Source organism: Melospiza melodia, chromosome 6 (genome assembly GCF_035770615.1).
Source record: "Melospiza melodia melodia isolate bMelMel2 chromosome 6, bMelMel2.pri, whole genome shotgun sequence".
In the NCBI taxonomy this organism is placed as follows: Eukaryota; Metazoa; Chordata; class Aves; order Passeriformes; family Passerellidae; genus Melospiza; species Melospiza melodia.
The window spans coordinates 73171268-73196450 of NC_086199.1; the positions used below are offsets into that span (position 1 = coordinate 73171268).

Sequence of the window (25183 nt, forward strand, 5' to 3'; positions counted from 1 at the left end):
CTGTGAGATTGCACTTAGGATCTAAGGCAGCACACCTCTTAATTTATGCTGACCTTTTCATTTCAATATTTTTGGCAAAGCTGGCAGAAGAAAGACTTGGCCCAAGACATGAAAACACTAATTTTTTCAGCTCAGTGTAGAGGTCCTTGTTTTAGTTTATTCCTGTGCCCGTGGTGGTTGGATCAGCAATAGCATTGGGAGAAAAAAGTATTTTGCTTGGTGTGTGAAGAGACAGGGAACACTTAAGCCTTCACTTGAGATAACAGACCAGGACTTAAAGGCTTTAAATCATGCATTTGCCTCCCTGTCAGAGCCAGCTGACAAAAGTGCTGAAGTCTTTGCACTACATCTGAGGCTGTGCAAACAAACCTTGGACGATCAAAAAACCCACACATTTTGAGCAATTTGGGTTCTGTCTTTTTTTTAACTGCTGGATCTAAGCCCAAGCTTCTGGAAGTTATTTCAGCTACTGAAAGAAACCTTATAAAGCATTTTAGTGACCAGTAAGCTTTGAGTTAGTGGTACTGTGAGGAGTTCTGCAGTAACTCCCTATATGCTTTACAACCATCACTGTAGGATGCTGCTCTTGTCATTATTGAGACTAACTACTCTGGACTGTGGGGTAGGAAGAGTTTTCTTTATATCAGAATTTTGAAATTACATTTCAGTGACATGGTCTACTGAAGGCTGAAGTTTCTATTAGAGAAGGCTTTGAATCAGGTAGACTTCCCCTGTCTGGGTTTAATGGAACTGATTGTTTATTACTGTTAATAGGATTTGAATTCAAAGTGAATTAGTAATTTTGTACTGAAGAAAGACCAACCATTTCTCTACTTACCTGGATATTTTTCTACATATACCAGTAGATTTTCTCTTAGGACCCAAGAACAAATTCTGACAACCAACGTCTTAAAAGATTGAAAAATATTTATGTATCAGATGACAACAATCACAATATATCAGCATTTTTAAAGCCTTAAGTTATTTTCTATTCTAAAATATAGAGGCAATAAGGAACAGCATTTACATGCTATCATACTCTAAATACATTGCTTCCTGAGCAGCCAGGAAAGTTTAATGAGAACAAAATTTAGTTTCCAAATACTCTTCAGAAGCTGAACTATTTCATTACACATCAGCCAAAGACATTTGTATAAAATAAGGTTATATTATTTTTGAACAAGTTTCACAGAATAACATTTATAAACATAGGCCTAAATAATTTAAACACAGCAAATTTAACAGTTTATCATGCTACAAAATTACTGTATAAAAAAGATTGCCAAAGAGGATGTTAAAAGTGCTCTCTTACTTGGAAGTTTTTCTAGATGAGCCTACTTCTAGTGTAACCTGAGTAATCTGCTTGTTCTCAGGTCTCTTATGTCATTTTTCCATCAGTTCTCAATAATCACTGCATACATCAGTCAGCTCTTTGAAGACAGGTGAGTGTGCCAACAAGCAAGCAAAAAAACCTAGCTAGCTCCTACCACTAATTTAATTTTAGGATATTTCTCTAAGGAATAAAGTGGATGCTAGTCAGCTGTAACTTCACTGGGAAAAGGAGAATTCCCCATGGCTTGCACATTTTATATGGGTGCCCTTTTTATTAATGAATAATAGTGTACTTACTACTTCACTGGGTGTGGTGTGATAGGGAACAGCAGAGTGCACAAGTGAAAGCCAGACCTTCCAGCATGTCACTTCAATGTCCCTGTGGGCACACAGGCCAAGGTGACACTGGCACCTTATACAAAACATCGTGTAGCACCACCAATATACAAACCAGCTGTTTTAATTCTACCACCTCTCTATGTCTTCCATCACATCCAGTGCCTAATTTTAAAGTGCAAATTTAAAAATTTAGGGAAATTACTTTGGAGGAGAAAAAGTTTGGGGAGGTTGTTTTGTTCTTGAGAGTAATCATGACTCATTAGGCAAAGCAAGATAAAGTGAAGCTACCAGCTTTACTTTGAGACAAAGTATCTCCTGATAAAAGCCACAGTCAATTATTTTCTTACTGTATTGTTTCAATGAGACTGACACATAGTTTTTATCAGAACGGTCTTAAATTATGTTCTAAGACTAGATGCTCCCTTCCTTCAATAATGATTTTTTTCTCCTTTTTTTTTTTCCTTTTTTGTTGGTATTTATAATGCAGCCCTCAAAGAAAAGAGCTAGAGAATTTGTGCCATTTCATCTGTGGAAAGCACCAATGCCAGTGGGCCACACAATCCCCCAGCTCTACCACCACCTACGACAGTTTTGGACTGATCCCTGTAGGTGTAGCCCTCTGTTGATCACTTACAAGAGTCAGGAGCTGCTCTTATCCCTCACCACTTGTCAATGGATCTGTGTTTCACTTCAATCATTACAACATAGTCAGAACACTTAAGTTTCTATTCTGCTCTCAGAATGCCCCAATATAGCCAAAGTGTAGAGTATTGCTGTATCTAATGTAACCTTCAGAAATGTACAGACTTAGGCCGTATTTAAAGAATCAGCCAGCAGGATTACTTGGCATTGGACTGTGCTCATCACTCCCTTTTCCTCCTGTCACAATCATGTGTGGAGCTAACCCAGCCATACACACCACCTGCAGCTGTGCTGGGAGAGACTGGTCCACAGCTTCAACCACTTTTCTTGGTGGCCAGGCACTAGGAGAAGAGCACCATGTGGTCTATTCTGAAAATATCTCCAAACACAGAGATGAATTTGGCATTTCTGCTTGTTGGGACGATTCAGAAGGCAAGTTTTGAGTCAGTCAAGCTCTGCCTCACATGAGCCACACTTTTACTACAGTGGTCAAGGGCACAGCCAACAGTGCCTAAGTGTGCCCTAAGTGGGCTCTGCACTGCCCAAGCACACAGTTCCACCTTGCCAAGCGTGGTTGGCTGCAAGCAAACAGAGTGGCTTGGCTTCAAAAGATGTGTGAAATGACTGCTGACTGTAGACACTCCTCCATGGTGCTTCTTGGTCAATGCTGCCCTTACTCATAATAAAGCTAGGAGAATACTTCTAAAGAAACAACAAAAAAAAAAAGTGAACTAGCTAACTAAGAAAGTAGTTTCTGGTAAAGAGAACAGCTGCCTGGAAATAGTTTGTGCTGGGTGAAGAATGTCCAGAGTTTTTGCCATTGTGCTCTTGACTTACTTTTAGTAATGGATCCAAATAAAATTCTTCAGCAAACTTCAATCAGAATGCTTTAGAATTCCTCCAGTAATCACAGATTAAACAGCAATATATTGAAATTAAACTGTGATTGTCTTGTAATAATTTACTTCACAGTGTTCAGTTAGAAACTGATTAGAGAATTGCCTACTACAATTATACTTGGAGCTTGAGCTCTGTACCACTGTTGCCTGGGCCAAGTCTACCATTCATCTCTGAACTTGGCTTCCAAGATTTCAACTCTTGCCACACCTTCACAAACAAAATAACTAAGAGTGTCATTCTGACCCCACCCCTTCCATGCCTGGGCTGGAACCAGCAGATATATTTGTCACTTCAATTTCAAAAAAAGATGGTACCACAAATTAGAAGAAAGCTTGTTAAAAAAACCAAAAAGGAACTGCAGAAAAATCTACTCAGGTGACTCCATCTATTCTTCAAAGAGAAGAAGAAAAACTGCACTTTTGGCATCCCACAGTGCAATCAGGTGTGTCTTCATGGTTGTTCAATGCTTTTCACTAGAAGTAGCCACATAAGGGTGCTTTACTGAAACTGGTTACCCTGCAATATAGCACAGTCGGTACCTCTTCAATACTTTTTTTACCAATGCCCTCATCATCTCATCTCATCTCATCTCATCTCATCTCATCTCATCTCATCTCATCTCATCTCATCTCATCTCATCTCATCTCATCTCATCTCATCTCATCTCATCTCATCTCATCTCATCATCCCACTGTCCCCACTAACTACATATACTTTCTCTCACTGCTTATACCTGTGCTTTCACCAAAAATTAGTATCCCCAAAATCAAAATTTTCTGTCCTGAAGCCCAGGTCTTCTGTTTGCTGTTAGTTTCTCTGTTACTATCAGCCTCCTTAGTTACAGGAAGATTCCAGAGCTAAGAAGGGTTGTGTCCACCAGTGACCCAATCCAAAGCCAGAAACCAGCTGTAGGCTAATAGGCAACATATTCCAAATTAATGTCTTAGTAAGAGACAAAACCCAAAGTTAGCAGGTATTTTAGTCTTACAGAAACCATGCAATGAATTCCCATTACCTCTTAAAAATAAATAAATATATAAGTTATACATGGCCTTCTAAGCAATGCAGTTGAGTTCCAATGTGAGAAGGCCATTTTGAGACTTAAAGCCAGGAACAAATGCTCATCAGACCAACACCTTTTTTGTGCGTATGCAACTACTGGGCCTGTTTGGCATAACACTTCAAGGAATTAAAAGGCAAACTCACATATTAAAACTATTGAGAAAGTCCCATGACAAAATTAAACACAACAAAGCTCGTCAGGTGTCTCTAAACCACAACATTATTCTTCTGGCATCAGAGTTTCCAATTCAGTGTTGGCCAGCAGCACCAAATAAGCTAAACCAGTTCTTTTATAATCCAAGAGTGAACAACAAGCACCACTAATCAGGAATTAAAAATAGCTGTGTATTAATTTAAATAAAGATCTCTTGCTAGCCAAACAGCAGGTAAACTCAGCTCCACTAGTCTCTACAGACGGTCTCATAAGCTTGACAAAACCAGTGTGAGCAATTTTTGGTAACTAACTCTTTGGGTGAGAGATTGTGGAGATAAGCTGGTCTTTTAAAAACTGCCCAAAGATTTTCTTCAAAACAAATACTTTTATAAAAGTTTATGTGCAAAGCTATCTGGAGTTATTTTAATAATTTAATACCCAATAAGGAAATGTCATCAGTTTCCTCCTTCTGCTCCTTCTGCTCCTTCTGCTCCTTCCGCTCCTTCTTCCTCTTCTCCTTTAACAACTAAAGTACCTAGGAGAAAAAAAAATAGGAAAAGAAGAAGAGGAAGACATAGTTAATTATGATCTACCTGAAATTATGAACTTATCTGAATTATGAATTATGATCTTATCTGTCCTGTTGGAAAGAGTCAAGAGTTGTATTTCCTGCCTGTTTCTAACCACCATGAACTTCTGCATACCTCAACTGGTCTTAACTAGAAAAGCCTTCGACTTATGAGCTCCTCTGCTGTTGGATGTTTTTCCAACTTCTTGGGTAACAGGGAACAAAAAAGTGCTAAAGTATGGTCTGCAAAGATCAGCCCCACTTGGTCTCTGGGAGATGCACCAAGTCAGTTCAATTGCTAACAACATACCCTTCTCTTGTGGGGCCCCTACTTATGCTGCCTTTTCCAGGACATATATGCACAAACTTTAGTGTGGTTAGTAACACTACCAAGGACACTTTTTGCCCACAGATATGTGCCCCATTCCTTTTTTTTTGTTTTACATTCTAAATTTTTCCTATTACAACAGCAAATGGACCACTGCAGGCCATCCTTCCTAGCAGTGCAATTATCTCATCACGCTTCCACTTTCTAAGAATTTTTTTTTACTGCAGTTGGTCTGGTTTTAGATAGAGTCTGGTAATAGGCTTCCCATCCACTGCTCCCTGTAGTGAAGCTGCCTCATCTTGTTGATATGCCTCCACCCTTCCCTTCCCTTCCCTTCCCTTCCCTTCCCTTCCCTTCCCTTCCCTTCCCTTCCCTTCCCTTCCCTTCCCTTCCCTTCCCTTCCCTTCCCTTCCCTTCCCTTCCCTTCCCTTCCCTTCCCTTCCCTTCCCTTCCCTTCCCTTCCCTTCCCTTCCCTTCCCTTCCCTTCCCTTCCCTTCCCTTCCCTTCCCTTCCCTTCCCTTCCCTTCCCTTCCCTTCCCTTCCCAGCTGTTATTCTGACTCTATGTTAGTGTTACCACTCCTGCTCTCCCCTCCATTGCTTTAGTACACAGGGGATAATAGTGAACAGCTACCATCTCCATTGACAGGAATTAACATATTTTAAAAGAGATTTCAAAATTATCTCATTTTTAGTCACTAAGTGGTTGAATAACTTTTCATAGCAGTGTCTTATATAGGAGAGGACAGCTCACAAATTGAGGCTTATTGCAGTAATGGAGGGGGATATTCAAGCATTTAGGAAATTTGTATGCAGATTTGAAAATTTGCCCTTGCATCAAAAGCAAACTAGAACATATTCATGTCTATCTCCATTATCTCATGTCACCTCTTTTGTTGGGAAAACTGTAATTCAGCTTAGCAGATGAAAGCCTTGTTAATTTATTTAATGTGAAATCTTTCCATTCCCTATTAGGTATTTGATAAAACTACTTGGGTAACTACAGAATAATGCACAACTCTAGGTTGCAAGACCACTTGGATTTAGCACTCCAAAATCCATCAAACACTGTGGCCAGGATCTCAGTAACTACTTCTGAATAACTCTGAAAAGGAGGGAGGAATTTCATGGACACACAAATGAATCTCTGAGGTTATCTTTAATTTCCCTGTGGTTGTCATTATATTAAGCTTTTAACTCACCATCCAGCTTTTTCAGCTTAGGTACTCGTTTGGTTGCTTCTTCAATCCAACTGCTCTGATCAGCAGCAAATTTCTCTTGTAGTGGATTGCCTACAAACACCAGCTCCTCTAGTACTGGCACCTCTGCTAGCCTCACAAACTCTGCTGCAACCACAAAGATGAAAACAACCACCAGATTGTGGAACATGGAAAGTACATCTGCACCACACATTCCTTTCACACTCAGTGCAGACATAAAGAGCATGGGATACAACAGGAGAGGGACTGCTTGGATTCTAACTGGTGTCAGGTTAAAGAACAGGGATGTGCTTTAAGAGAGGTTGGAGAAAGATGATTCAAAGCATGAACTTAATGTGACTTAGAAGTTAAATTCCATATTCTAACTATTTTTACTCTCTTGCATGAGTGGATGTTTGGGGATTTTGCACATGTCTGCAGGCTTGTCAGTTACAATCAAAGCTCCATGAGATACAGCACTATATTTCACTTGGTGACTTAACTCATGCATTCACCACACTACAGAAGTCTCTACAGAGTAGAGATGCATGGCTTACCCCAGTCTTTCACCAAATTATTTGACATATAAAGAACCTTCAGTTTCTTCATTACACGGATACCCCTCAGTTTCTCAATTAAGTTGTATGAGATCCACAGCTCCTCTAAAGTTTCAGCAACTGCCTCCTGGAAAATGACAGGACTACTCAGATAAGCAGAATAATAATAATCTTCCTTATTATTCACACTCTTTCTTCACCTTCTACAGGTAACATCACGTGAGAAAATATTAAGGTATATTGGTCCTCATTTCCTTATAAGTAGGTCCCTAATTATTAGGCATGACAAATGCTTGTGAGAATTAAAAGGCAAAGTTATATATGCAAATATATGTAAGGAGGACAGAAATTGCTATATTAGAATAAAACAAGATGTAACTGGCTGCAGTAGTTCTTAAGGCATAGGGGCAGAGGAGACAAATCTGCCTACTTGTGCACTGCAAGCACGTGTGAAGAGAATGCAATTCAACAACTGCTTTGAAAAGGATGTTACACAGTGTGACAGCATTTTTCATTCTGGTATTTTCCTGTATGTTTGTATGTGCTGGCCAGAAATCACATTCCTAATTCTCTCAAAACAAAGGTTTTTTAAAGCCAGTCATTACACATTAACTCCACCTTTCACACTTCAGAGAGATGGCATCTCTGAAGGTGAGAAGAGCTTTGAGGTGAAACAGTATCTCTTGAGAAAGAATTTATATAACCATTTTAAAAATGCTGACTGAAAAAAGTATTCTTCTGGCCTGAATTCAAATGTAACAAAATTGATCCAAATTTTTTCCTCAACTAATTTTCTCCTACTAGGTAGACTCAGTCCTGCCACCATCAGCTCTAAAGCCAAACTGTGTCAGGTGCCAGTTAACATAAAAGGGACTGACTCTAAGGAAGTGTGTTTTTACAGGACTGCCAATATTTGTATTAAAGAAGCACAGCCTAAGTATCTTCAGGTAGAAAATTCTGCATGCAAAAAGTCTGCAGGAATTATATTCATGTAAAGCCAGCAGAATTTAAATGGCTTTACAGATAGACAGCAATTTTCAAATAGAACTTCTGATTATCTTTATTAAAGACAATAAAATCTCTCTTCCTAAAATTTTTCAGTGTAGTAAATTAAGATAGAAAAATTTCCAAACATTAAGGGAATTTGAACCAAAAAAAGTGAACAACTATCTGAAAATTCAGAAGCAATGTGTAAAAGTGTGAAGAGATGATAGCAAAAGGAGAATATAAAAGGTTAGTGCCTAACCTTTTATTCACTTAATTTTATTGAATTAAGCAAAGACTTGTATGAACATGGGGAAATTACCCCATATTCTATTTTATTAATGAAGTATTGATACTAAAAAGCACATACCAATCCATTCAGGTTCTTTATGTTATTTCTTCCCAAAGACAGAATCCTCAAATTTTCTGCAATAAATTAAAAAAAATCTCATTAATAAATGGGGTTTCTTTAAAATAAGAAGGTGCTGTAAGTCAGGTAAAATGCCATATTCTGCTTACAAACTGCACTCTGAACAGGCTACCTTAAGAAAGAATGACCTAACAGAAACAAACCCTCCTGACCAAAACAGATCAGCAGGAATTGATAGAGGGGAAAGCTCAGAAATACACTCATGAATACAAAGCTGCTCAGCTATAGGTTACCTAGTTGAAATTCAGTTTTGATAAATACTGAACAAAAATTATTATTTCACCTTGCACCTGAACTCTAACTGCTGACTTGCTTCTTATATCTTACATAATTCATGTCCCTTCTTCTCCAGGCAAAAGTGGTGCTGATCTTATTTTAAGGCAGCAGATTTGGTTTCTATACTACAGGCAGCATGTAAAGCTGCCTTACAGATGATGAGAGACATTCAACTTAGTTCTAGTTTGTCTGGCTTTAGCATCAAATACTTGGTATAGACTGGATGCTTTGAATCTACATTAATATAAATATTTAAGATGCTTTAACAGCTTTTAATGTTTTATACCACTAAAAAAATTCATTGGTTTCACTTCTATGTATAATTGCCTAATTATTTTTCTCATGATAGTTACACAATAAAGTATTAAAGAACAGTTATTTGGAAAGACTATTGGAATATATTTCACTGACTAGTATTCCCAAATCTTTTGAAGTCTGAGCTTATTATGCAAAGAAATAAGTTTATCAAGCTCTTTGACAGATCTCTTGGTGTGCAGTTGGAAAGCATGAGATTCCAGGTTCCTTATCTATCCAGCTGGCATTTTAATAGGAACAGAAAAACCTGGAAGCTCCACTTCAAAGCCTGCCCCTCTTTGTCAGCCTTGTGCCACAGTCAAAATCTTGAAGACAGACCATTAAGACTTCTGTTCCAAAGTCAGTAACCCAAGACTTTCAGGTATCCAAGAAAGAAAAATTCTATTTCCAGACAGATGGCACATCCATTTATAAAGTATGAACAAAATGAAACCAAGTATACCCAATCCTCTGCAAACTGGAATGACATTTTCTCCATCCAGTTCTACAACACTCCAACTTCACTGCAACCAATAATGCATTTGCAGAGTTGTTGAACTGCAGACTGTCTCCATGAGGAGCATGGAAAATAGTCAGGACATCACTCTAGAACTGATTAGGTGTTGAATAGCACAGTAAGGCTCATGGGAGGTACTGAAGTGCTTACTGAAGGGAATTTTTTGAATGTTGCACTGTGAGACAAGTGTCAAGGCCAGTGCAAGGATACCTGCTGCAATACACCACTGCTGCTCAGCATGCATTCTCCAGTAAGACTGGTCATTTTAAAGGTCACTTGTAATGTTCTATGAGGAGGGAATAAAAAAGGATAATAACAGGTATAAATAAACCTGGACACATGTAACAAATGATGGCATATCTCCTAGCCAGGCCACTAGAAAACAAACACAATGGACAGGCTTGTCACTTACTTAGGTTGTTCAAGTTGGCGATTCTATCAATGCAGTTTGTAGACAGTGATAGTTTCCTTTAAAAGAAAGAATAATCAATTCACAATATATAAGGGATCACTACACTGGAAGAGTTCCATGTCCCAACACCACTGCATTGGAAATAATTATATGTTCTTGTCTCATTAGATGGTAAACTAACTGGATGTGTAACAGACTCAAAATATCCTCAAACCATTAAGCTTTATTTAGTTTCTGGGAAAGTACCATGAGTTACTTACATTAACTACTGGATTATCTTTTGATGCCTAGCCTTATGAAGTGCATGGATGTTTATTTCTGAAATTAATATCTTTCTGGAAGTCCTGCTCAAATTGCCTCTTTTTTTCCATGGATTTTGGAGTGGATCATAAACATGACATTTAGCTGATAGACTCCAAACACCAATCTATAATTATATACTGATAAACAGCATATAATTTTTCTGGGGACAAATATTAATGCAGAATCTACCCTAACACCTTCTGAGTTAAGTTACAGGGGTCTTTGAATTAAAAAGGACAATTATGTGCAGAAAGAGAAGCTCAGTTAAGAAAGAAAGAAGAAAAAGCTGCTGTTTTGAAGGCCACACTTAAACAGAGTAAACACATACCTGCAGTGGACAGCAGGAAAACTGAAAGGAAGAGAGGAGGATATTTTGTTTCCAGCATGTTTTTAATTGAACTTACTCGCAGTTAACAAGGGCAGAGAGGGCGCCATCCATCTTTTCCACAGGAGGAATCTGCCCATACAGTTTCACTTCCTTTGCCTCTGAAGCCTTCTGGCCACTTTTCTCTTCCTAAAGAAAAGAGAAGGTGAGGAAGAGTCTCACTGCTACATGCAGTTACCAAAAACTACTACACTAAAATAATTACTCTAAAAATGAATGCTATAGAAGGAATTCACATATAATACTGGAAGGAGAAAGCATTTTGAGTACTGTTATCAAGATTCCTGCTAGTGTAGCATAAAAAGGGTAAAGCAAGCTTATTTTCAAGGTGTCAAAATAACTTATACATTACATATGTTGGATTTTAAAAGTTGTGTAACACTTGAGCAATTTAGTAAAGGAGTCATCTGCCACAAGGAATGGAGAATAGATTGAAGGCTAAAATTCTGGGTTAAGATATTTCCACGGAAACTGACATACAGAAACCTCAGCTAGGGCCAATCTATAGCAGAAGCAGATTTAAAAGCTCTGACAGAAAAGTCTCCTTCTCACTTCATCCAGAAATCTCAGAACTCATGCCCAGCTCATGACACAAACCGAATACAGGGGAGTGTGTTTTGGGGGAGAACTTCAACAGATTCACAGCATTAAGAATCTAAAAAAAATATTCTAATTAGCCACTAAGAAAGAGTGGGGGAAGATGTCACACTTAAGAGAATACAGCAAAAGACAGATTTCCTATTGACAACCGAGGCTGATAATTCAGTCTTGAAAAAATGGACATAACTTCGGCATTTATTTAAAAATATCATCAATTAAAGCTTTTAAAATTCTGAAGTGATGGCAATTATTGACTAAACACTTGGAACAAGTATCTGTTTAGAGAGTAGCAGCAGTTTTGACAGCTGTCTCCCTGACAGCACAAAGGGAGCATTTTCTCAGTTCACTCAGTGTTCAGTGCAAGGACTGGAGGTCCATTAACAAAGGAGAAATCTTGGCACTTTCAAAACAAGGACTCTTGTTTTCTCCTCCATTTCATGCATCTACTGAAAAGAGTGATAGCTGAGTGTGCCTCAGTTTATATGGCTACTTTGTAATTAAGTTAATCACATCCCATAAGTCTTTCAGTATCCCACAGCAGAACATCAGGTTTTGATAACATTATTTTTCCTCTTATGCGCCCAAAATACTTCACAAAACTTAATTTAATATTAAAAGATCATGTTGTCTTGCACACTTACTTATATTCCAGTTTCTGTCCAAATTCAGTGTAACAGTATTTTTACTCAAAATTAATGATTTAGCAAATAAGCACATCAGATGTTTTGCTGGAATATGGTGATACATGTTCAAACAAAGTATCTATATCAATGTGAAACTTCCATTTTCTTTTCTAAGAACAGTACTGTATCTGTTTGTATTTACATTCAGTTTGTAATTTATGAGCTCATACCAACAAATAAAAATACATTTTTCCTTAAAAACATGAAAGGGAGAGAACTTCCAACATGGACTGGGCCAGCAGTGAGCTCATAGCAGTGAGCACCTTCAGGAAGAAAATTCATCCAGATTGCCAAATACTTCTGGAAGCAATTGCACAGCCACAATATGCCACAGAGAAAATATAGGTAGAACAGACATGTTTTTATAAGAACAGGTCACATGTTTGCCAAGTTGAAGCTGCTTTGATTTCAAGTTGCTTTGATTTAACTAATGTCACCCTGACTGCCGGGCATGGGTAAACCCTTATACCAGAAGGGAAGAAAAACATTTGGAATACAACACAACACCAAAAGCAATTGTACAAGTCACATGGATCCAGATTAGGAAGAGTAAAAGGAAGATTTAGACCCACCCCTAATAACTTGAACAGAAAAGCAAATTCAGTACTTTATGCCTAATATTAATGGAAACTCACTGACACAGGCTGATTCTAAGAGATGTGACAGAGGAGCAAACGGAAAATAAATCTGTTAATAGGAAACATGGAGCTGAAGTTCTGGAGGGCAGAAAGACAGAGGGAGGAAAAGCAAACTATTTTTATACACAGTTTATACCTCTACTAATGCTTATGTCTGTAAGTTGTTGCATTCTAGTTCTTACTAGGAGAGCAGCAGTGAAGTTTGTGGGATATATGAAAACTTTACAGAACATTAACTTTTCCTAGAAGAGAGATAGAGTAGAAGATGAAGAAAGAAATGGGCAAGTGTGATGAAGGTCTGAGCAAGTGAGAGATGTCGGAAGAGTGGAGAAGAATCTTAGGTAGGAAGAGATGATAGAGTAGCTTAGCTAGACTGTTCTTGTTATAGCCATAGACAGAACCATGTTCCTTGTGACACAGAGACTGCATCCAGGGGAAGGTGATGGCTCAGAACCAAGAGGGTTCAGTGTTAGTACCCCTCAGCCCCAGGGGGTGAAATTTGGGGGCACAGGTGTCCCAAAAGTGAGACTGTGCCCTTTTTTAGTACGGGACAGAGCATCCTTAAAAAGACAACCCTAGAAGCAGCTCTGGTCCATGTGCAGTAGTGAGAGCACTGGACATAGAAAGAAGAGGTCAGGACAGCAGATGTTCTCTGGGCAGTGCCACGAGTGACATAGAAACACAGGAGGTTTCAACGGTGTTTCCAGGGAAAGCCTATGGCACAAGAAAGACTCCTCTCCTCTTGATTAATTGAGAATTGATTATCTACAGGGTGGTGATGGACTGAGAGTCGGTGATTTAGGGGATGGACGTACTGGAAATTTGGTGGGGGGAGGAGGAAATGTATTTGAAAGGTTTTCATTTTTCCTGTGTGTTCCTTTTTACATGTAGTGTAGTTAATCAAGTTTTCTTTCCTTTATTTCTAAGTAGGAGCCTGCTTTGCTTATTCCTGGTCACATCTCACAGCAGAAACCAGAGACAGTGTATTTTCATGGGAGCACTAGCATTGTGCCAGCATGAAACCATGACACCACGCTATCACATCCAGATCTTCCAGAGGCCAAAACATTTATAAATCATTGCTCTAGCAGCTGGCCAGAATTAGCAGGAAAGCATGTGTACAACAAACAGCACATATGTGCCTTCATCTAAAATTCAGAGACTGGGGAAAGATTCTCACTGGTTTCACTGGACAGCGAACCTGACCCTTGAGCATCCCACATCATCATTTGGCATTACATCCCCATCCTTGCCAACAGATAGCTTTTTGGAAGACCAGGTCAGCCACAACCAAATGAGCTTCTGTATGATTAGAGTATTTAAGAAGAAAAAAAAACCAAAGAAACTCATTCTGAGTTAAGCTTTGCACAATATGAGGGACTATATGTCAAAAGACATGTAGAAGATTCACTGAATTCAGTACAGTGAGAATTTCATACTTGTTTATTCCATGGGAAAGACTGCAATTGGATAAAGTGAACAGAGCATAATTAAAACATAATACGTCCCCAACTTTAGATCTCTTTTGTGACTTCAGGCCCATGCATATCCAGCAGAACAAGGCAGGAGGGCAAAAGAGACTAATCTTTACCAGTTATATAAATTTAACAGGAACATACAGAAAGTCCAACAGAACGTACTATAAAACAACAACAACAGTAACCATCATTTTACTTTGTGAAACTTCTTAAAGCCAATGTTTCATGCAAACATATTTCTTACAATGTTTGACAAACAAAATTAGCTGAATACAGTCAAACCTCACACCGCTAGACACTGTTCTAGTTCTTACCCATTTGGCTAGAGCTTCTTTGATGGTCGTTGCTTTTGCCTAAAAGTGAAACAAACTTAAGTGAATATTCATTGAATTTTTTAAGTGGCTTAAAATCTTTCCTTTTCCTTCCCTCTGCAAATCTTTCCTTTTTCTTCCCTCTCCCTATCCTGCTTGTTTGCCCCCCTTCCACCACTTTCCTGTATTATCTTGGGTCAGCCAAGTCAAAGCAGTTGGAACCCTCCCAGTGTCCTGTATTTGCTGCATTTTCAGAAGCAAACAATGAGCCTAATATCAGGACATTATCTTCCTGATCTTACTCTCTGTCCCATGGCACACTGCTTATTAGCTTTTATGGTGAAATTCAACTTAAAGGCATAAGAAGTTACTGCAATGAAAATTGTGGTCTAATGCTCTTAAACCCTCACGCTTCCTACTGTGCATTAGCAGCTTCCTGCCTGAAAGCAAGTCTGTGACCAGAAAATTATACAGCCTCCTAAAATTCACTGAAGAAAATAAGGTACAGCTTGCCAAAACTCAAGAGCAATCTGGATTATATATATTTGGGGTTTCTTTCCAATGGTTTCACACTGAGTTACACCATGTGATGTGAAAACATGTATGTGGTGTTATTATTCAGTTTGGAAAAACCTGAGAGCTGCTTTTTAAGGACTGATCCACTGACCAACTTTCTGTTGTCACTAACTCTTACTTTTCCACCTCACATCAGAGTCTCAGTGAAACCACATAAAGATATCCAAAACAGTAGTATATGAACAACATGCCTAATGCTTCTCTAAACATTAAACATAATCCAAGATGTCTTGGATTAAAAAGGTTTCAGAGATCAATCTTTTACAAACAGTGATGAACAGCCTTCTTTCTACAAATATAGGAAGATTCTAGTTTTGGCATCTCTGTTGCTCCTAAGTGTAGCAGGGCGTGGATATAATTCAGGTAATCAGATATATAACCCCCCCCTTACTGTAGAAGTTAAAAACAACAAACTAACTTCCCCCAAAAATCTTACAGGCAGCCACCTCAGTCACAGAGCTTTAGTATTGGGTACTTTACTCTGGACCACAGGAAACTCTGGTGGCAGCAATAAAAGGCAACAGCTGAGGCAGCTTTATATAAGAAAAGGCCACAGCCACTGAACACCCAGCCACAGCCTAAGAGCCAACAACACCAGGGAGCCCGAGCATGCATCTCAAAAATCAACATGCACCTCCATTTAGACATCCTCAGATGATCCAGCTCTTTCTGCCCACGGACAGGCACTCATTTCAATCTGGTCCATACCAAGTGATAGCTAGCTCTTAGTCCTATTGGAGATGACCTGCCAACTTGAGCCCCAGCAGTAGCTCCCCAGTGTCTGCCAGAGATACACATCTGCATGAGCTCCTCTGGTTCAGAATATCACATCCCTAAGCTCCCACTACAACAGCCTCATTCAAGCCAATTAACAGCTACCAGTGTGGAGGCAAAAACAGCTGGCTTCCAGTTAATTGGGGATTTTTGGGCAGAAACTTCATTGCCTTTTTCATAATTATGGCAGCCAGTCACCACAGCATTTGGGTACATGATCTCAGTCACTCATGTTGAAGACAGAAATGCATTTATAAGATCAGTGGCTGCTGCTGTTTTGAAGTCATGCCTAAAAACAGTTTGGACTTTAAAGCTACTGATCCATGTGAACACAAGGAGCAGCTTCTTCCCTGACCTCTGGACACTTATCTCTGTTGATTTGATGAAAACATGGATATCAGGACAGCAGGTTATCTCTCTCTCTCTGGAGAGCACGTATCAGGGATTTCATTTTCTTTGAGATGCACTTGAAATTTCTGTAGGTAAATCAGAGTATCTTCTGCCACAGGAGGTTACTCAAGGGAAACTTCCTCCAAGAAGCTTATCTGCAGGGTTCTTCTACCTGCTTATTGAACAATTTTCTACAGGTATTTAGACTAAAGAAAGTCATAATATTTTATTTTAAAATATTCAAAATGCCAAGTGATCAGTGGGCATCCCTGAAGAGTCACCATCAACACGGCAGAAATAAGAAACAGAATCTCTGAAGGGGAAAAATAACCACACCTGTACTAGTAATAGTTGTAACAAAAGATGTATTTCCCCCCAAAAAACCACAGCAGCTGGACAAATAGTATCTACAAAATTTAGACCCCCAGGAAAAAGCAAAACAGCAACATTTCGCCTTTATTTCCAGACATTTATTTGTATTTAAAATAGACGAAATCGGAATTCCACAGCAACAGATACCAAGCTAATCGCTGCAGTGATCACCGACACCGCCGCCTTAAAACCACGTACTAGCGGAGGTTTGGGAGTTCATGACTCCCCTCTTTCCTCGCTTCTCCCCGAAATCCCCCTTTCCAAAGGCGCAGCAGCAGGCCACCGGCCCCCGCCTCAGCCGCCGCCCCGAGCCCCGCGCTGCCTCCCGGACGGCTCTCGCCGAGCCCCGGCTGCTCGGTGGGGCTCGGCCCCGGAGGCCTCCGCGCCGCCACCGCCGGCCGGGGGGCCGCTGCGACCCCCGCCGCCGGGCCCCGGCGCCGCCCCGGCCGCAGGACTCACCATGGTGCCGTGGATACCGCCAACGCCACGGTTGCTACGGGCGCGGGGAACGCCCCGCCCGGAACTCGCGTAGCGCCCGCGGCGCCTTCTGGGACGGGCGGCGCTGCCGGGGCCCAGCACGGGGCTCACGGCCCGGCCGCGGCGCTGGGGAGTCCCGGGCAGCTGCGAGGGCCCCCAGCTGTGGCCGGTGCAGCTCATCCAGCCCCCGAGCGCTCGTCTTAATGGAATGGGATGGGCGTTCGGCCTGGCAAAGAATTACTGTGGCGGGTTCCGGCTCCTGAGTACAAGAGCAGCTACTGGAGAGGGGCCAGTGGAGAGCCGCAGAGATGATGGATGAGGGGTCTCGAGTCTCTCTCTGGTGACGAGAGGCTGCGGGACCTTGGCCTGTTTCGTCCACAGCAGAGGAGAGCCCACCAATAGATAGAAATTTCTCAAAGGTGGGTGCTAAGAGGACGGTGCCAGACTCTTTTCAAGGGTTCAGAAGATCACATCTCCTTGTCCCGCCCAGTGACAGGACGAGGAGAAACGGCCTTAAGCTGAAACACGAGAAGTTCCACCTCAAGTTGAAGAAGAACCTCTTTACGCTGTTCCAGCAGAGCCCTGGAACAGGCTGCCCAAGGAGGGAATGGAGTCTCCCTCTGGAGGGCAGTCCAAATCCACCTGGACACATTCCTGTGTAACTTGTTCTAGATGACCTTGCCTTAGCAGGAGAATTGGACTAGGTGGTCTCCAGAGGTCTCTTCAAATCTTAACAAATGTGAACCAATATGAATAATGTGGCTGTAACTAAGGCCATAATCAGGCACTCAGTTTAGTACACACTTCAGGAAATAGCTACACATTCTGCAGAGTGTCTGCAATGCCTCTTGAGTCCCCAGGTAGCATTGTAATATACAAAATGCTAGTAAATATACAAAATACATGGTTTTCAAAAGGTCCTTCTATTATTTTGTCCAGGAAACCCTGATTGACAAAAAGGCTCTTTGCAGCAAAATTACATTGTTTTTAACTTTCCCTCCATTTAAAACAAAGTATCATTCACTTTTCCAAACAAATAATTAACATCAAATTCTTACACATGGTTGCTTTTTAATAAAGGAAGTGTTTTATTTCTCTTTCAAATTGCATGTGTCTGACAAAATCTAACACTGAATTATTTTAAAAGCTTGTGCTTTAGAAATTAAGTCTGAGACCTCTTAATCTACCTGTTTTGTTGTTTGGTTTTTTTGTTTTGTTTTGTTTTTATTTTTTTTTAATTTACAGTGTAACATTTACTTCCTGAACCTCAGATTGCAATCTTGCATTGCAGTGCATATGCTGAGGTAGGACTGCAGTGTGGAGACACAGATATTGGCACTGGGAGAGTGACAGAACAGGAACAGGGGAGGTGCTGCTCTTGCACAATCGATAACAGCTCCAGCTACTGAAGAGGCACAGGATGAAGCAGGAACCTTCACACAACAGACAACCCTTTCTCCTACAGTTGCTACTTGAAATGAGTTTGGAAAAAAAGGCAGTCTGACAGGTATGGGTGACACCAAGGAGCACATTGCAGCAGGCTCTGGTCCTGGACTTCTGGAGTTGCTTGTGTTAGCAGAGGTTCAGGCCCCACACAGGACTTGACAAAAGCCTATTCAGCCAGTGAGGGAGTTTAGAGACCAGGCATGAAGAGATCTTTTGTGGAGTTTGCAGAATGGAGCTTCTCTTGTAAAGAGTGGATGAATAAATTGTTCAGTTGGCATTGATTGTGTGTGAAAAACACGTGACTTTAATCAAATGATAAGGAATAATAAGAGTTGCAGAAAGCTATTGAATCTGAGCAGCAGCATAATGACAGTTAACTGGAGAGAGATCCCTGAGAGCAAAGCAAAACTGAGTACACTAATGAAAGATTTTTATCTTCCTAGGCAGCTCAACTTCCTAGGCAACTCTCAAACTGGTCTGACAAAAATGACTTTGGAAGGAGAAATTTTGTTGATAGAGGCCCTCCTTCAACAGGCCTTCAGCACTGGCACTATTTCAGCAAGACACTCTTGAGAGATCAACTCATTTGGGAAGAAAATTCTTTCTACCTGAATGGTGAGGGGAAAAAAGGCACTAGCCAAAAATTATTTTGTATTAAAAAAAATAACTTTGGGCAGTCATGGAAAAGCTATCATAGATTTGGCTTTGGGTGCTTTTTTTGGAGGGCATTGTTAGTTTGGTATGATTCTGAATTAATCACCACCATAAGGTGAAAGCTTTTTACAGTCAGTTTAAATCTACAGGCTAGGTTTTCTGCCTCCCAACTCTGCCTCTCCCCTAAGAACAGCTATCAGCATCTGTTGACATCACTGCTAAAGAGTTCTACAAGTAATTAATCCCTAACTTAATGTCTGTATTTAGACATGCTCTAACCTATCCAACAGAATCTTAGTACCCTGAGTGTCAAACAGCAATCCAAGACATTACAGGAACAGACAGGTACATCCCAAATATAAGACAGTGCTAGTATTGCCATTCTTCTTGGATGACAAGGAAAAGTACTCTTCATTTTTCCATTCAGCACATAGTTCTTTTTGGAAAGAAACAGACTGTCACCTGAAGACCACAATGCTAAGTATACGAGCTTCATTTCAAGTAGCTTCAAATTTCTAGTAGGTTTCTTGATCTTCATGTAAATGGAAAACATATCTGAAGTGTATATGGCTGTAAATATGAGAATTCTGGGGTAAGGTAGCTTAGGACTCAAAGTCAGAGTCATCATCTGGATGTCTACGTTTATCATTCGTCACTGCCGAGTGTGATCCTCTCTGTCACTGCTGAGGGTGCAGGCTGCCTGTTAACATTCTGTGAGGTGTAAATACTGCAAGGAAGTACCTACTACTCTCTTCAGGTACTTGTCTCTTCATATCTTGACCACTTTGAGCTGTCAAATTTGTACCATAATGCAACCTGCTTGTTGTTTCACATCTCCTCTGTTTACCTAGTTAAATTAACTTAGAGTGCTCCAAAGAAATCCTTTTCTTTTTAGATTTATACTTGTAACTAAGTAGTCATTTGGTTATTTTCATATTTCAAGGCTTGTCTCAGTCAATCCCTTCAATTCACCAGTCATTTTGGTGGCTCAAGTTCAGTCCTTGCAGATCTGCAACTGCTTGCATGTGTTTAAGTGTTCATCCCAAATGCAAGTGCAGAAACTCCTGAATCCTTCTCCAGGAGTGTTCCTGTGCGTGGGCGTGTGCTTTGCTCTCTCCACCCCCCAGAACAGGCACCCCCAAAACACGATCCATAGCTACCTGACAAAATGGAGTAGAAGGAGGATCAATTCGGTGACCTGCTCCTGGATAACTCAGGAGTTCAAAGTTGTCTTTCCCGTGCTGGCGTAGACGCCTGATTGCCAGCTCAGCATATAAGGAGCTCTTCCACATCCGATCATCTTCCCCTACCACTAAGAGAAAGTGACCTTCTGCTTTTTCAATGGGGATCACGCTAGAAGAATTGGCAGGATTCGTTGGGTCATCCAGAGCTTCAAAAACGTCATACACACCAGACTCAGAGACAGTGACTTTCTCCATATCAAAGCGCAGCCCGGGCAGAGTCGTCTCACCATAATGGAGGTCTGCAACTGTGTTTGAACTACAGCCAGAGATTGAGACAGCAGCCACTACTTCTGGCAGGAAGGTGATCATGGAGAGCGCCAAGTCCGCCCCTTTCCCAGTCCCAATCACTCCAACTCCTGGTCCTTTCACCTTCAGATAAGATAGGGGGTGGAGAAGAGAGGAAGAAAGGAATAAAGGAAGCATACATTATAATGGGATTAGCCATTAATTGACTTTGGAGTTGTTTTATTAAAAAAAAGGTTAGGTTAATTATTGATGTGACCTGTTGCAAAGTGACAGTCTGGACCCACGCTCCTCCTTCTGTTTACAGTCTTATTTTTCAGAGACACCAAGAGAGATCAAACCCCATAAAAAATGCCAACAGGCACAAGGCATATCACCACTCACTCCTTACCTGGTCCCTACTGCATATGTTAATGCAAGTTTTTTCTCATTTTCCTAAAACAGGTAACAGGAAATTCAAGTCTCAGGAAAATAAAGTAACCTCACAAACTGCATTTGAAGGATTAGATATGTAGTATTTGTCTTGTCTTTTTCTAGCCTGGAAAGTAAAACTGAAAGCAACATTCCACATCATCAAATTCATTCTTTCAGCTACTATGAGCAGTATCATATTATCCTCTCTTAAAACGAATTGCTTTCATGTAAGAAAAAAACCCAAACAAGCCCAACATTTTATCACCACTGGTCTTGTTTGGAGGATACTCCAGCATTCACTATCCTACTGATCAGCAATCTTCTAGCTCCAGCATGAATTTAACAGATACTTTGTGCTGGAAGACATTCACTCTCCCCAATCATATGCATAAGCCACAATTGGGCCTAAGCCTGCCCAGCAGAAACTGATACTCAAATATAAAAAAAAAGCACCACCACCACTTAGGCATAACTGCTAAATCCTCCCTAGTCCCAAGAGATTTCCCACTGCACTCACCTTTGGGTGACGCTGTAGGAACCTTGCTGCCTCCTCAAAGTACTCAAGTTTTAAGTCTTTCAAGATCATAGGAAGATCTTCAAAGTCAAAATATGGCAGAGAAAGAGTAGCAAAACCATGGGTGGCCAGGAGACTAGATCTAAATTCAATCAAGCCTCCTTCATCACCATACATGTCAATCACTCCTGGAAAGGGACCATCCCCTATATTAAAGAGAAGAGTTACAGAGGAAAAGTTATCAAACAGGACACAAAAAACTATCTGGTGAAGAGTAAACAACAAAATGCTTAAGACATTTGCTATTAATAGTCATATAAGACATTAGCTATTAATAGTCATTATTTTTCCATTTGCACAGCAGAGATTTAAGAGAAGCAGTGCTATGTCCCTCTCCAGCTATTTCAAACTAAGAATAGGTCCAAGTCCTTACATTCCTGTAAAAATATATGAAGTTAAAGGTTTCACTCTTTAAAACAAAACAAAAACCAAAACAAAACAAAGCAAAAAAATCAAACAACAAAAACTCCAAAAAGAACAAACAAAAAAAACCCACAACACAAAATAATTAACAGTTCTAAATGTATTTTTCCATGGTCTTCACCTCCTGCCCTCAAACCAATCATACACCAAGTCAGCTATTTTCCCACAAAGTCACTTCTTAATTAGCAAAGTGCAAGCTCATGAGTAATGAGGCAAGAGCCGTGAGCCCTTGAAGTAATTTCTACAAAACTTACATAAACTCTGAAATAACCTGCATTGAGCAAAGCCCAACAAAGATAACCCATTGTTAAAATCAACTGGACTTACTAGCTCTCTCTCAAGCTCAGCACTGTGAACCTTGGCAGGAGAGCTGCTCCTGCAGACAGGATGAGACAGAAGGCCAAACTGAGAGCTATGGGTGTGGCTGTGTGTGCAGGATGATGTGCAGATAAACATGCACATACCTGTGCACAGTCTGTCCCACCAAACTACACAGATAATCAGAACAGCAATTTTAAACAGCCGTGCTTTTGCAGCCAAGGTTATGTAAAATACCTGTATGCCAAGATCTTAGGTTAAAAGGCTAAAGATGCTACTTAATGGAGCTTTAAAGATCCTAAACAAGCTATTTTTTTTCCCCTCTGGCCACCAGATGTCACGTCTTATGTGTCCTGATCCAGCTCGCTACAACCATCTCAGTACAAAGAGGACACACTTGTTGCAAGAGTGTGTTAATTCTCTGACACTACTTGTATGTGCTAAAGAAAAGGTCTCTGGCATTTCAACACACTTGAGGAAAGGAAATTTTCTTCCTTTTCCTTTTAGCATGTCCTTCCTAGACATGCTAAATGGTGGAAACCTCCCAAATTAAAGCATTAAGAAGTCAGAAAGGGACTGAAACATGCTTTTGGGTTCTTACTCGTTCAGTTCTGATTTTTTTTTAATTGAAGTTCAATATTCTACTTGAGAGAAAACAAGCTGGGATAAATTTATTATAATGATATGGTCAGCAGTAACCTTTAGTTAGCAGCAACCAGCCTATATGGCAAGAAAATACATATTTAATCATCACTCCTACCCGAAAAGCTTTCTAGCAAGAGCATGTAATGAGAACATAGTCATAGATTAATGTGTTTCTCTCTCATGAAGACACTCTTTAACTTGCACAAGGATCCTGGACTGCTTCTCTGAGTGCCTACACATGCCTAAGTATATGGGTCCTGCAGAGCTCACTAAAAAGCAGGATAAAATGGGCTTGACAACTTTACCAACATTTAAAAACAAACAAACCTCCACATCTGTAACTCTTATTCCTGAATTGAGAAATTGCTTTCATATTAAAATTGCATCATAAGCCCACTTGTCCTCTCACTTTTAATAAGAATGGTTCACATTTAAGATTCCTATCTTTAAAATATTAACTTTTTTTTGTCCCTGGAACAAAGAAGGGTATAGTCATAATGCTGTAACTGGATCCTCCATCATGAGGGATGGCAATATCATTTAAGCAATGATTCCAGACTTTTCAACACTGTTACAATGCCAGAGTTTCTAAAGGGGAAATTGCAGTTTCATCTTGCAGATGTCTGGATTCCCACTGAGCTCAGCAGAAATCAAACTCATCCTCTAAGGCAGGACAGATCAAAACAATGTCTCAGAGATGGAAAATCCAGCATGCTGACTAAACATCTGAAATTCAAAGTTCAGTCTCTGTTGTTTTTTTCCTCAGTGGACTTTGGATCCGTATCTAAATGGATTAAAAAAAAATCATTGGTTTGGCATGAAAATACTTAATAACTGTAGTGATACTTACAGGAGTTGCTGAACTAAGTCGTTTTAAATTAGAGGTAATGTGGAGGGCAGTTCCAGTACCCACAATACTCAGGGAACTACAAGAAGTTTAACTCATAGCTCAAGCGTACAAACACAGCCACTGGTGTAAGGTTTCATTTTCCAACACCACTCACAGACCATCAGAATATCACACCTCATAAAGCACAACAGGCAGAACTTGCTCATAAATCCATTTTGGTTTTATACCACAAAAGTAACCCAACTACTAACTGTAGTAACTATGTAGGAACAGAGGTGAGATACATATATTTTTTAGAATTTCATCTGCTGCTCTGCTTCCTGGCTTGTGTTACAAAGGGAAGAAAAATACCTTTTAAATTCAGTCCTACTTAGGGTAAAATCCTTGGGACATTCAGCACAGGCTCACACAATGAAGAGCACCAGCTTTTCTGGATGTTAGATTCTGGTACTCCAGAGCAAACATAAAAGCTACTGAAAAACCACAGGCTGAGCACAGCAACGAAGTAAACTCTACACCCCCTGTTCTCCTTTAGCTCCGGCCCGTCCCGCAAGAGCCGCCTCCCCGCGCCCGCCCTGCTCGGTGCCGCCGAGAAGCAGCAGGCGGGGCGGCGAGCCGGGCCCTGTAGCGACAAGCGCTTGGGATATCTTCCTAAGAGTTCAGGGCCACTGTCTGCAGGGCAGCGTTCGGCTGTTAGGGAATGAGGATTCCCCGGGTGACAGCCTCTGCGAGGGTTTATTTTACGAGATTTTCCTTGCTCTGCTCCGAGAAGGCGGGGGGTCCCGCCGGCCTCGGGGCGAAGGTCCCGGGCCGGGGCACTCACCCGGCGGCAGGAAAAGAGAGCCCCTTATGACTCCTTCCTTCAGCCGGATCCTCCGCACGCCGGGGGCCGTGAACAACCTCCGCACCTCGGCCTTGGCCATCACGGGCCCGGGTATGGATCCGGGCAGGCTGTGGCCCTTGTGGACCAACACCTCCACCTTCATCGGGGCCGTGGTGCTGAGGGGAACGAGCCGCTGGTACGGCTTCTCCATGCCGGCGGGGGCCAGGCTCCAAAAGAGCCCCATGGGCTCCACGCCGGTGTAGTCCCCGCCATGGGAGGCGTCCGTGCCCAGGTGCAGCTCCCCGCGACTATCCGCCCGGTAGTGCGCGCACGACTGGAAGAGGCGGCCGCGCTCATCGGCCGCCACCGCCCGCAGGGTCACCGGCTGCCCCGGGCTCAGCCCCGCCACCCGCGTCTCTACCCGCTCGTCCGCCGGCCCGGTGTGGGGGGACACGGCCAGGCTGGCAGCCCGTCGGGCCGGCGGGGTGCGCAGCAGGGCCCGCACCGGGGCGGCGGCCAGCGCTCTCCACATGGCGGCGGCAGTGGCGGGTGCGCGGTGTGGCCTCGCGG

At 41.3% G+C, this 25183-nt stretch overlaps 2 protein-coding genes across 3 annotated transcripts; both read right to left on the reverse strand.

The window, feature by feature from the left end:
* Positions 1–909: 909 nt before the first annotated feature.
* DNAL1 (dynein axonemal light chain 1) lies at positions 910–17030 on the reverse strand. Of its 2 annotated transcripts, none has more exons than XM_063159138.1 (8): positions 16962–17030; positions 14394–14432; positions 10700–10809; positions 9993–10048; positions 8434–8489; positions 7080–7206; positions 6526–6666; positions 910–4964 (listed from the first exon to the last, which is right to left on the reverse strand). In XM_063159138.1, the coding sequence occupies exons 1-8, from the start codon at positions 16962–16964 to the stop codon at positions 4885–4887; spliced, it is 612 nt and encodes a 203-aa protein (XP_063015208.1). In that variant the 5' UTR covers positions 16965–17030; the 3' UTR covers positions 910–4884. The 2 variants fall into 2 exon arrangements, with proteins under 2 accessions (XP_063015208.1, XP_063015207.1); XM_063159137.1 differs by having other exon boundaries at positions 6526–6669.
* Positions 17031–18043: 1013 nt separating this feature from the next.
* Positions 18044–25145, reverse strand: LOC134419638 (acyl-coenzyme A thioesterase 5-like). The gene is made up of 3 exons (XM_063159139.1): positions 24614–25145; positions 21498–21700; positions 18044–20692 (listed from the first exon to the last, which is right to left on the reverse strand). The coding sequence occupies exons 1-3, from the start codon at positions 25143–25145 to the stop codon at positions 20117–20119; spliced, it is 1311 nt and encodes a 436-aa protein (XP_063015209.1). The 3' UTR covers positions 18044–20116.
* Positions 25146–25183: the final 38 nt, after the last annotated feature.

Bases quoted from the DNA above. Each gene is read 5' to 3' on its own strand.
- DNAL1 (XM_063159137.1), bottom strand. The intron at 10,049-10,699 runs GTAAGTTCAATT...TTTCTTTTAAAG, and splicing joins TCTGCCCTTGTTAACTGCGA to GAAACTATCACTGTCTACAA. The intron at 7,207-8,433 runs GTATGTGCTTTT...GTCATTTTCCAG, and splicing joins TAAAGAACCTGAATGGATTG to GAGGCAGTTGCTGAAACTTT.
- LOC134419638 (XM_063159139.1), bottom strand. From the start codon at position 25,145: ATGTGGAGAGCGCTGGCCGCCGCCCCGGTGCGGGCCCTGCTGCGCACC. The intron at 21,701-24,613 runs GTGAGTGCCCCG...TCTTTAATATAG, and splicing joins CTCTCTTTTCCTGCCGCCGG to GGGATGGTCCCTTTCCAGGA. The intron at 20,693-21,497 runs GTGAGTGCAGTG...TCTTATCTGAAG, and splicing joins TCCTACAGCGTCACCCAAAG to GTGAAAGGACCAGGAGTTGG.